The sequence below is a fragment of the Pogoniulus pusillus genome, chromosome 2 (genome assembly GCF_015220805.1).
Source record: "Pogoniulus pusillus isolate bPogPus1 chromosome 2, bPogPus1.pri, whole genome shotgun sequence".
In the NCBI taxonomy this organism is placed as follows: Eukaryota; Metazoa; Chordata; class Aves; order Piciformes; family Lybiidae; genus Pogoniulus; species Pogoniulus pusillus.
Window position 1 is genome coordinate 30,457,683 of NC_087265.1, and position 12,530 is coordinate 30,470,212.

Consider the following 12,530-nt stretch of genomic DNA (forward strand, 5'->3'; position numbering starts at 1 on the left):
TCTTTGGGGCCCCCTCCAGTGAGCCAGGACTGTTGATAAATGATGGAGAGTGGCTTGGCCAGCTCATCTGCCAGCTCTCTCAGCACCCTAGGATGGATCCCATCTGGTCCTATGGGCTCCCGAAGATCCAAGTGGCTCAGCAGGTCCCTTACTATACTGGTCCCTGTCTCCCTCTGCCAGCTCAGGAGGCCAGTTGTCCTGGAGACAACCTGCCCCACTATTGTAGATATTTATTGTAATGTGCTATAAATATTAATAATTCCATGCAAATGTCTTTGTCTTTGAGGGCATCAGCACAAAAAGTGAGTAAATAATAATTTATTTTTATGCATTTAAAGCTGCATTTCTCCTAAGCTTCTCTCTTGACTTACTGAGAATATAAACTTGCTGCTCATTATTTCTCTGTTTGAGTTAATTTGCAATAAGCATTCTGCACCCCAGCCTGTTCCTTCTGTAACACAGCATGTTTTGCCAAGAAACCCCTGAGGAGCTTCCCAGCCTGTCAAAGCTGAAAGCAGCCTTTCCTTCACCAAACAAACGTGCACTACATGTCTCTAAACCAATTTTGCATGCTACTGTGTAGAGCAGCACCCAGGGCTGACCTTCAAGGCTGCCTTTTCCTAGCAAGCTGTGTGTACATTTTGTTTAAGCAGGAGGTTTTTGGAAGTCCCCACAGGCCAAAAGGAGTGTCTAAGATCTGCTGTGGACAGTGGGGGGAAGTTGGTGCTGGGACATGGCCAGGCAGCTCCCAGGCCAGGTTGTTCCCATCTTGCCCAGCCATACTCCAGGTGAAAGTTAGTTCAGGAAGCTGATTTACATTCCTAAATTAAGCAGGGTCCATACTGATTACTGCTTTGGTGGGTAGACCTCCTAGGAAGATGTAGGTGCCACAGAATGAACCTCTGTGATGCTGTTGCAGTCAGTGAACAGGGCTCAGGGTGACAACCAAATCAATGCCCAGGCATTGTCTTAGGGGGTCAATGCACAATGCAAATGTCTTTAGTTTGCAAAAACCCTTTGGGATTTTGGGGGACCAAAGGCTTTATATAAATGTAAATTATTTATTGTATTTCAACTGAAGGTAGTGAATTAACAGTGCGAGTTGTTAACTGATATTGACAAAAAGGACTTTCCCTTGCGGTTTCTGTTGTTACAAATAATCAGGTAATCCAGTGCCTGGATATTAATTTCCCTGTGATATTTTGCATAAATATAGTTTGTTATTTATCTGCAAGATGTGGATCACTGATTCTCCAGGTCATTGTTTTGGAAGGCATCTTCTAACGTGATCACTGACAAAAAAAAAAAAATCAATGAAGTGTGGAAAAAAATTAAAAGTTAGAGGAGAAACAGCAAAGTTTTGGGGAGAGGATTTTTTGTCTGCCATTTGATTATGCACAACCCTTGCAGGATAAAGATGATACAGAAAATGTGGCAAGAGGATGAGAGAAGACTTCATGTTCATTTACTTTGTGGAAAACAGTGACTTGGAGCCATGGGGAAATTCCTTTAGGGAAAACAACTAAATAAAATTCCTCTTCTAATTTATTTCAGGAATTCCTGAAATGGCCAGATTTTAAGATTGCAGTTAAAAACCCTTCAGTCAAAGCCTATGCAATAAGCTGATTGATTGTGCAGATGCAAGCTGAAAGTGACCAATCAACAAGAAGATGTATCTGCCCTCACTGGATGTTTCTGGACTCTACAATCGGCCTCATAGCTCTTGGAGACTGAAGCCAATAGCACAGCACTAGCTATAGCTGGATCACCTTTCATTCTTGGTGGATGAAGTATTTGTGACAACCAGCCAGTGTTTGGGTACTCAGTTGACCCCACCATCGCCACCCCAGCCAGATGTCAGGCTGAAGGGTCACAGGAAGGACTCACTCCTTGTCCAGCATGCTGGGACTTGTGGGTGCTCCACAGCTGACTCCTCAGTGCTGGGGAGCTACTGCAGAGATGCTGTTCCAAAGCAGGAGTTTTCTTCCGTCTTTGGAGAGCCCGTAGAAGCCACCTTAGCATTGCAGTGACAGACCCAATGCACCATGGCTTCATGGCCAGCCAGGAAGGTCTGTGGTTGTGGCAGATTGAATGCAAAAGAAAGTTGCTGAGATTACAAAGGACACAGGATTGTTTGTGGGCCAATGCTCTTTGTGATTACCTGCAGGAATGAATGTAAACTGTGGTGCCCTGTTAGCCCAATTAAAAACTGGAGGAAGACCAGGACTGAAAACAGGGTGGGGTATTTGGGCCAGACAGGCCCTGACCTGATGGAATGCTTCAGTACTTGTTTTGCTGCTCCTCAGAAAAAGAAGTAATTTCACTGAAATGACTTTCAGTGGAGCTTGTTCACCTCCATCATTTGGGCCAAGTGGTTAAAGGCACGCAGATACCAGACTTCCTGATGAGAGGCATCTCTGAAGAGCTAATCCCTCCACTGCTTTTGGAAATCTCATACAGTTGGATTACCCAGATGCTTCAGTGCCCCACTGACTCAAGTCCATGACCTGCTCCCTGCTGGAAAAGTCATCTGAAAATGGTGAAAAGCTTTGCAAAGGGATACAAAAATTAAACCTTTAAAAAATTATCCATCCTGGTGCTGACTAGCATCAAGGAGAGATGAGTTGAATCTGCCAGTTCCTGAAGTTGAGGAGGAGAGACTGAAAGAGGCAAGGGAGAGGAAAAGCCTTTAGAGAACAAAAAAGGCACAAACCGACCAGCGCTTAATGTGATTAACTCTATCACATAGCTCAGTGCTCACACAAAGTGGTAGCTGCTGGACTGTGTAGTGCCAGAGTGACAGGGACACTGTTGAGAAAAGCTCCATTCAAAGAGTGCTGTGGTAGGGAGCCAGCAGGACCGCAGCCTCTTTTGACCCTATGTGTTCCTTTGCATGCTCACAGATCAGCTAATGCTTCCCAGGAGTTTGTGGTCTCTTCCTCTGCCCAGGAGGCACCAAAAGGAGAATTCACATATTAAAGAAGACAGGGGAAGACTGTGCCAGACAGATGAAGGCCAGGCAGGAGCTGAAAGCCACCTGAAAGAGAAAGGTTGGACGGGATTATAAGCAGTCATTTCACAGAATCACAGAACGTTTGGGGCTGGAAGGGACCTCCAGAGATCATCAAGGCCAAGTCCCCTGCTGGGACTTGCTCCAAAGCACTCGTCAAGTGGATAGAACTCGCAGAGGTGTGGAACGGTTACATGATCTGCATTGCTCTTTAAACTCAGAAATACCTAAGAAGAAGCATCTGCTCACTGGTGATTTCCCTGGGGAAAATGTTGCTGAAATTTCTGTGCCTAAGCATATGGCAGTGCTTATTCAAGATCCATTATCATCATGATAGCATATTGCAGAGGAGGGAGTGGGTGTGGGCTGGTTTGGGGCAAAAAGTTGCTGGATTCAGAGTGGGGAACCAGGATGCTTTTGCAGAACACAAGCAGCCCAGGCAGTACTGAAGTAAAGCAGGCATGATATTGCTGTCTCCAACCTGACCAAATTATTAGTGTAATTTAAAAGACCAAAAGTGTCATTACTGCCCAATTACATTGCTGTAAACCATTTTGCTGCAAGAGAAGCCTAAAGCCAGATCCTGAGTCTGTGTCATTTGGTGTAACACCCAGCAGTGTTGTTTGATTCACTCCAGTTGAGGATGTGACCTGCAAGAGCTGGTAGTCTTGTGGTGACTCACAGGCAAATTGCAGTCTGGGGTATTTTGCATGGTCAGGCTTTCTAAAAGGATTAGAGATGGGTTTGCTTTTGCTGCCCTAGAAGGCTGGGATTATTAAGCATATCTGTAGAAGAGTGGCAGACACTGTCTTCATGTATTTCTAATTTAATGAATGTTTAATGCTTCTTTTATTGGAGCCTACATACATGCAGAGTAGAGGACTCTAACGAGGGGTTGACTTATGTCAAATAATTGATGTTTGAGCTGCTCCCTGTACATGAAATGCAGACTTTACAGAGCAAAGAGACTGTAATGAAAATATGAATTAAAGATTAGAGTTAAGCAAGTCTGAGAAAACTTAGAATTAAAAAAGGCACTTGGAAGTTTTCTCCTCCTGATTCCTTTCCTTCTTTCCACATTTCTATGCCTCCATCCTCTCTGCTTCTTTGATAGGATCTTGCATTTCAGCCACAGCCTTCTGTCTCTTCTACACCTATGCACCTCTGCAGAGGAAATCAGTGCAATAATCTCACTCTGGGTATTACTGTATGCTTGCACTTCATCCTAGCCTGTTGGGCTTACCAACTCACCAGTCAGTGCAGCTAGAGAGAGAAAAAAGTAATTCTCAGGTGTGTTTTTCCTTCCTGTCTATCCCTAATTTGCTGATGGAATGCAACTCCTGAGCAGAATGAAAATAAGTGCAAGCTTGGTGGAATCATTGGCCAGAATGCTCCATGACTGATTACAGCATATCTAGGAGAGGGTGAAAGAGTGTCACTTATATCTGATGATGATATTATGGAGAGGGACCATCTGGATGTGTTCCTGTGTGATCTGTGTTAGATTGTATTGTCCTGCTCTGGCAGGGAGGTTGGACTCAACCATAGAATCAACCAGGTTGGAAGAGACCTTCAAGACCATCCAGTCCAACCTACCCCTGAGCCCTAGCCAGTCAACTAGACCATGACACTAAGTGCCTCATCCAGTCTTTTCCTGAACACCTCCAGGGACAGCAGCTCCATCACCTCCCTGGGCAGCCCATTCCAATGCCAATCACTCTCTCTGGCAAGAACTTCCTCCTAACATCCAGCCTAGACTTCCCCTGGCACAACTTGAGACTGTGTCCCCTTCTTCTGTTGCTGGTTGTCTGGGAGAAGAGACCACCCCCCACCTGGCTACAGCTTCCCTTCAGGTAGTTGTAGACAGCAATAAGGTCTGCCCTGAGCTTTCTCTTCTCCAGGCTGCACACCCCCAGCTCCCTCAGCCTCTCCTCATAAGGTTTGTGTTCCAGGCCTTTCACCAGCTTCATCGCCCTTCTCTGGACATGTTCCAGCACCTCAACAATGATGAACTCCTTGGCTCTGTTCCAACCCCTAATATCCTGTGATCCTGTGTCTTTCCACAAGTGCTTTCAGCATCCAATGCCAGGTCTACAAGCTCATTGCCAGGGCATTGCTCCTGCAGCATGAGACTTCTTGCTTTTTTTTCTCTGCACAGACTGCAGAGAGCTTGAGTGGTTGAGGTGATTACTTGCTTTCAGTGTTTGTGTTGAGAAAATCTTTCTGCAATGCTGCTCTGAATTCATACCTAAGACTAAAGGAGCTTATGCTTGGTCATCAGCAAATAATTCCCAAGTGGAAAAGAGGAGAGGATGTTGCTTTTTTAGCTTTGAATGGCTGGGTTGGTGTGGTTTAGTTCTTTGCTCCTCTGGCCATGTTGGTACAGCTATATAAAGGAGGACTGGGCAGGGCACTTGCTCTTGGGATGTGGATTGCCAGCTCTGCACTGGGTGTCTCACCTAAGTCACAGCAGTCAGGCAGTGCTATTTTAGCAGGGTTTGTATGCTCCAGCCCTGTCTTCACCCCAACCCTTAGGCACAGATGGCACTACTGGTGCTAAGGGACCATCATTCCACCAGGCTGCAGGGCCACTACTGCTAGATCAAGTCGTCCAAATAAATGCACACAAAAAAAATGACTTCTTAAGGTGAAGAGAACATCTCCTGGGATCTAGAGGAAGTCCAAGGAGAAGTACCAGGTGGTGCTGCTGTGGCCAGGCTTTGCCACGTGGTGTCAGAGCCAGAGGAGAGCTTTATTCCCTGTTTATTAGCAGTATGTGTGTGATGAGCCCCTCCATAAGAAAAGCTGCTACTGTGCTCTTACCCTGCGGGTGGGATTTGGGAAAGCCAAGAGACGACTCAGTGTGAGTCAGCTTGCAAGGCAATCCGACGTTTATTGAGAGCATCAGGCTTCAAGGTACAGAGCATCAACTTCTAGGTTAGTGTGACCCCAGTTAGTGCACACCCAGCATGCAATGCAGTACATCTGAAGATTGGAATTTGCATGTTCCTCCTACCTGCAGCCTCTGCTGAAGCCAACCTCCCTCCCAGTCTGGACACAGTCCCACAGAAGTTGTTTATCAGAAGGCTCAAGGACAAGTTCCTTTGAGCTTCTTCACATACACTACTGCGGCTTAACTGCGCTTCAATACTCAGATCTCACGTCAAGGGCTTGGTTGTACAAGCTTCTAGGGACTCATGTCCCCTCTCCTTCGGCCAGTTCCTTATCATTTTTGTCTGCAGAAGCACTAAGCCACCAGGAAACTTCGTGTGTAGAGACTTGCAGTGCAGAGCTCATCACACAGGTTCTACAGTAGTATTTCTCATGCATGGAGTTTCTCCAGGTTCAGTCTTTCCAGGTAAACTCTAGGATGTTCGTGTTCTACTCTGGCTCTGAAATGGTAAATGACACAAAACATCCAATTAGTAGTTTTAAGGAAAAAAAACCCACAACATCTAGATATGGACTGATCTCACAACTGATGTAAACTGGAAAAACTTATTTTGCATCAACTAAACCACATTTTTTGTCCCAGTTAAAAATGTTTTGTAGTGCTGTTAGGGGAACTCATGTTTGTTAGAGTAAGTGGAGCAGGAGCTGGTGGACCGAAAAGAAAAGCTCTGATGTCCTGCATGGGGATCGATTGACAGATTCAAGTCTGTGTGAAGATGAGTACACAAAGTTCTCCCTGACCTTTCAAAGCTCTGAGTTGCATCTGCAGCCAGATGAGAGTATTTGAAGGAGATGGGAATATGTTGGTCAGAAAATGCTGACTCACTGAGACATCCCTAGGAAGAAAGGCCAATTATAGCAAACTTGCTGCTTGCATGTTAAAAAATGCCAGGAAAAAGCCCTGAAATGATCAGATGCTCCCTTTTCATCTTTGCAGAATGAACCAACTCAAATATAGGAGGGTAGAAGGGTGACATGGATTTGGGTTTAGGTCTTTTCTAATTTGGAGCATTTCATACAGAGAATACAGAAATTAGGGAGCCTTTGACCTGATTGGTTATTTCAGACAAACTGTTCTGATATATTTTTAAAGCCAACAAAATATTTACAAGTGACTTTTCCTCCCAATTCCAATGGGAGATGGACAGTAGAAAACATTCTTCCCGATCAGCTCTCACCCTTGCTTGGGTAAGTAGTCAGGTCCAGGATGGGACTAAAATATTTCTCTGGAGTTAGGTGCCTTTGTGGCCAGCACCATCCATGCCTGGCAGGAGAAGGTTACTGGCACCCACTGCCCCTCTGGAAGCCCTCTGCACCTTGCAGGATCAGGTCCACAGGCTTTGCTGTTGGCAAACAGCACCTTGAATTGCACTTTCTCAGCTGATTGAAATGCATGGGAAATGTCAGAAGGCATGGGTGGAAGAGCCCTCGTTCGATACTGCTTCAATGCTCTGGAGTCTCATTAGTTCAGGTCATTGCATTTGCCTGGTTTCTGGCTTGTGAACCCAAATACTAGCATGATTCATGCTGTTCTCTCTCAGCTCTCACCACGTACAGAAAGGGGTACAAAACCTGGGAAATAAATAATGCCCCTGTCAGCTTCTCAGGCTGCATCTGAGCAGAGGCTGGGGAAGGCACTGCAGCTGACAGGCAGTCTTTTAGTGCCAAGCCAGCTCAGTTTGCCAGTCAAAGGCTTGGATTTCATGAGAGCCAAGCCAGCATTGGGTGTTCCTTCCAGAAGAGCCTCGCTCTCTGATCTCTGACTCATCACAGCCACTGCTGACGTCCAAGGGACTCCCTCTGCATGAGGATTATTCATCTGAACTGAGTCTGCAGCAGCATCCACTGCGTCATCTCTTATCTCCCAACAAGCAGAGGCCAGCAATAGTCACACAGGTGGTGTGGGCACTGGCCCCTTCCTGACAACACAGGAGTTGCAGACCTGCCTGCTGGGTTACAGATCAGGGCAGTGGCTGCCAGCTATTGATAAATGAATTTTTCTTGCTTTGGCATGACACACCGTGTTTGATGCATGTGAGGCTCTGGTACCTTTGTCATCCTACTGAGGAAGCAGCAAGAGAAGATTTTTGGTTACATCTCAAGCTGTGTGAAACAAAACCTAAATGTATTACAGGAAAAGTTATTAAGGACTTGGGAAAATGTGCTTAAAAATAGAAACCCATCCACGGTAGAAACAATTAGATATATTTGTTGCTTTGCACGTTTTCTCTTGGCTACATTCATGCCCTCTAGAAAGAAAAAAAAACCCTGTGATCCAGTTCCCAAGGCTGGTGTGAATTGGCCTGGCTTCCTTGCTGCGAGGGAAGCACCAGTGCTTTTTTGGCAGCTGAGGATTTGCCCCCCTCTCACATTTGTCCTGACAGCTTGACAGTGAAGCTGTTACAAGGGAACAAACATCCAGGGCCAGTTCCTGCACCTTATAAACCAGCCTCGTGACCTCCAAATCAGGATGCTGCTGCCATCGCCCCTCTGAGGTGGCACTGCCCCTCGGGACCAACAGCAAGCCTGAGCAGGGAAGTTAGAGCTCTTTTGTGTTTGTCTGGGCTGGGAGGGCCTGCACTTACCCTACACTGCTGCTCTGCCTTTCTGGATGGCTGCCCTCTTTTGCCAAAAAGATCTTGCCAAAATCTCCATAAGGGACTGAGAAGCACAGAGAGGCTGTTCTTGGTTCAGCTCTCCTGGTGTTTGTTGAGAACCTACCAGAACCACTTCTTAAACAGTTTCACCCATACTTGAGGGACTTCCCTGCTGAAATGGTCACTTGGGTTTCCCAAGTGAGTCAGCTCACGCAGTAAAGGTGATTTTCTTTCTTTACAGATTTAGCCTAACTTAGACCTATGGATCTAATGTCTGGAAGAGTGGTGATGGAAGGGGAATGGCTTCAAAAGAAAGGGATTACAAGCTCTTCAGCAACAAACCCAAGACTTTTCCTCACTCCTCTGTTGTATGCAGTAGTTTCTTCCAGTTTGCATTGCCCTGTCTCCCCTGCTTGTTTTCCCCATCTCAGGGGAGCACTGCCTGTGCTCTCCCTCCTTGGCTTCATGTGTGATTGCGATGCTCCTCTAGTAACTGTGGCTTAAACAAAATGCCATGTCTGTCCTGTAGCCAGAGACAAGATTAGAGGAGACTGCCAGCTAACCTGGACCAGCAGCAGTGGCTGTGCTTTGCAGGCTCAAGTAGGATGCTGACAGGCACCATCAGACTGGCAACTTGGGTTAGCAAAGTGGCTATGTGTCATTGCTTTTCTGTTTCCCACCAATCAGTTTTACAAAAGAAAAAGTAAATACAGTAAATACCACCCCTAAAGTAAGCTTGTTCTGTCCAGAGCTTTCCCAGCTGCTAAGTCCAGAGTGTGAGTTTGGCAGTGTTTGCAGGCGATTGCATCTGGAGTACTGTGTTCAGGTTTGGGGCTTTCACTACAAGCAGGGCATTTTGTTGCTGGAGTATGTCTGCAGAAGACCAACAAAGCTGGTGAAAGGTCTAGAGAACAAGTCTCACGAGGAGCAGCTGAGGGAACTGAGGTTGTTTAGTCTGGAGAAAAGAAGGCTCAAGGGAGACCTCACTCTCTACAATTACCTAAAAGGAGATTGTAGTGATGTGGAGCTTGGTCTGTTATCTCAAGTAACAAGCAGAAGAACAAGAGGAGATGGCCTCAAATTGCACCAGAGGAGGTCTAGGTTGGATTTGAGGAAAAATTTATTCTTGGAAAGGTTTGTCCAGCCCTGGAACAGGCTACCCAGGGAAGTGGTGGAGTCAACATCCATGCAGGTATCCTAAAGACAACCGTTTGGTGTTTGGTGCTAAGGAATGTGGTTTAATGGTGACCTGACAGTGCTAGATTAACAGTGGGGCTTGATGATCTTAAAGGTCTCTTCTAACCAGAATGTTTCTATCCTTCAATGAAAACTACAGGGTTTATTTATTGGGCTTGGCAATGGTTTCATGGTCTGGGGAAGAAGGATGCAAAGTAAGAGTTGAGGAGGACAAATATATGCTGCTTTCTTTCAGCAGCACCCACTCAAAGTTTACCCAGCCCTGGCCTCTGATCTCTATCTGTGTCTAGTCTCATTTGCTGATGACTGATTCGTGATACACTTCTTAACAGCCTCATCCTGCAGCACATGTGCTCAGTGCATCCATAACCTGCAGCTCATTAGGGGCTTGGTTCAGGCTGACCAGCGGCAAAAGCCAGCTCCCAGCCAGGCAAGAGGGAGTGGTCGCTGGTAATCAAGAGCTCCTAGCTTTGTTTTATCACTCAGCACCTTCACCAGGGCCTTTAATTAAAGCAAAAGGCCATGAATTGCAGAGGGTGCAGGAGAGGCTGGGATACTGGGAGGAGCTGTCTGTGGTCTAAAAAAGAGGCTGCGAGAAGGAAGAAGGGAGGTGTACACAACAAGGGTTTCTGGCCTGACAGCACAGACTGCCTTTATTTAGACCCCAAAGATGTTTCTTTCCTCTTGCTTTTTTCCAGTGAGTACAAAAAGAGCCAAAAATAAAGCTCCTTGGGCTCTACTGCAGGATCTCAGCTTCAGTAGGGAGACAGCTGCTTTGAAAGTGCTAGGGCTATGCTGTCTTCTAAACAAACATTTCCCTGTCTTTCTTCTGAGATTAAAACCCTTTCTGAGGCAGTGGTGCTGGTTACTGCAGCCCTCTGTGCTGGCTTTCTGGCTGTGATCACTGCAGAGGAATAAAGAGGAGAAAAATATTAGAGAAAAAAAAAAGGCAGGGGAAGGAATACAAAGCCAAGAGAACAGAGTAACTTCTGGCATTGGCAAGTGCTCATCGTCCAAGGTCAGCCTTGATTTCATTTGGAGACTGCCTTGCTCTTTTTCAGCAGTTTTGGCTCTTGCAGCCATATGTACAAAGGACCATCTGGAAATCAGTTCCCAACTTTAGCAAGAGTTAACATCGAGTTGCCCTGAGCCGATGTTTGCTCACTGATTGCAGCAACTCCATGTTCAGCTTGCTTGGACTTCCACTCACATTCGTAGAATTGCAGAATCAAAGAATGATTTGGATTGGAAGGGACCTTAAAGATCATCTAGTTCCAACCTCCCTGCCATGAGTAGGGACACCTTCCACTAGATTGCTCAAGATTCCTTCCAGCATGCCCTCAAACACTTGTCGGGGGTGGGGGGGGCCATCCACAGGTTTTCTGAGCAACATATTCCAGTGTCTCACCTCCTTCACTGTGAATAATTTCTTCCTACTATCCAGTCTGAATCTACATTCTTCCCGACCAGGCAGGGCCTGGGCACAGCACTGAGTGGAGAAGTCAGCTAGGCAGGGTATTGTGATGGTTTGGGCTCTTACCTGTCCCCCCACACTTTGTATTTGCCCCAGCTAACTCAGACGGATCCTGGGAATATAGATGAAGCAATTTATTTACAGCTAGCAGAATTTACAAGCAGCTATTTACAATGTATACAGTTATATACAATTATATACAGATATATACAAAGGATAAACAATACAAAAGCACAACTCCCCTCCCAGAAACCTGAGTCCCCAGGAGGGGCTCTCAAACCACCCCAACACCTCCCCCGGCCCTCTCAACCTTACCCCAGTTCTCAGGAAGAAGAGAGGTGCGGCCAAGAGGTTAGGGAGCAAGGTTAGTGGGAGCAAGGTTAAGGAGATGTGACCAGGTCTGAAGGCAAAGGCAGAAGAAAGAGACAAAATGGAGAATGTTTACTTCTTCTTCCTAGAGCTCTCAGCGAGACTGTGAGAGAAGTTGACATCAATTGTTTTCATTTCACTGCCTGTTATCTAGTTCTGTTACCAAAACATTCCAGCTTGCTTCTAACTAGCACAGGTATGCACAACACCCTCAAGATGTCCCAGGAATTTCTACCCTCATTGAGCTTTGGGGTTTTGGGCTGATCTGGATTTTGGGGTGATGTAGTTTTGCTTTTATTTTTCAACTGCATGTAGTTGTTGAACTCTGCATTTGTTATATGCATTCAAGAGTACCAGAGTGTGTTTCACTTTCCAGATTAGAAAATGCTCAGAGGTATAATCAGGTCCTTCCACACCACTTAATTATCCATAATTAAAGACATCTACACAAAGTAGCAGATTTTGAAAAGACTATTCTTGTGTTACATTGCTAATGAATTAAGTAATTAATTGGCATTGAAAAAATACAATAGGAAATGTTAATCTTTTAAAGCAAAGCATTTTTTAGGCATTTTATAAAATCATTAACTTTTATCAGGTCAGTAGCTGTTTTAATGTCTAAATCTCCCTTCTGGCTTTAAAAAAAAACCAAAATTCTAAAGGACAAAATGAACACAGGAAAAACAAGGCAGGGAGTATTTCCTCAAGAGTGTGGGAACAGAACTGGGGAACTGTGCTTGAAAGTTGTTGCTCATCATTTTACTGCTTTGTCCCATAGTTCCTTCCTCTGCCAGTAAGGTCTGAAGATCCATCACCTTTGAGAATGCAGTTTGCAGCCTCAAAGCTGTCATGTGCCTACATGATTTGTTAAAAACAGTTGGTTGCTTGATTCAGTTTTAATACACACACACACACACCCCCAAAGTAGGAC

At 45.6% G+C, this 12,530-nt stretch overlaps 1 protein-coding gene across 6 annotated transcripts in view; it reads left to right on the forward strand.

Moving 5' to 3' along the window:
• Positions 1 to 12,530, forward strand: part of VWC2L (von Willebrand factor C domain containing 2 like) — a 64,160-nt gene that overhangs the window by 30,164 nt on the left and 21,466 nt on the right. The window contains exon 4 of one of the 6 annotated variants that reach the window (XM_064159027.1): positions 8,801 to 8,886. The exons of 4 other annotated variants lie outside the window; for them this stretch is intronic. In XM_064159027.1, the coding sequence (XP_064015097.1) occupies positions 8,801 to 8,811 (11 nt within the window). In that variant the 3' untranslated portion in view covers positions 8,812 to 8,886. Of the gene's footprint in view, positions 1 to 1,554; positions 4,014 to 8,800; positions 8,887 to 12,530 lie in introns of those variants that run through there. One more of the 6 variants, XM_064159018.1, reaches the window with a different exon arrangement.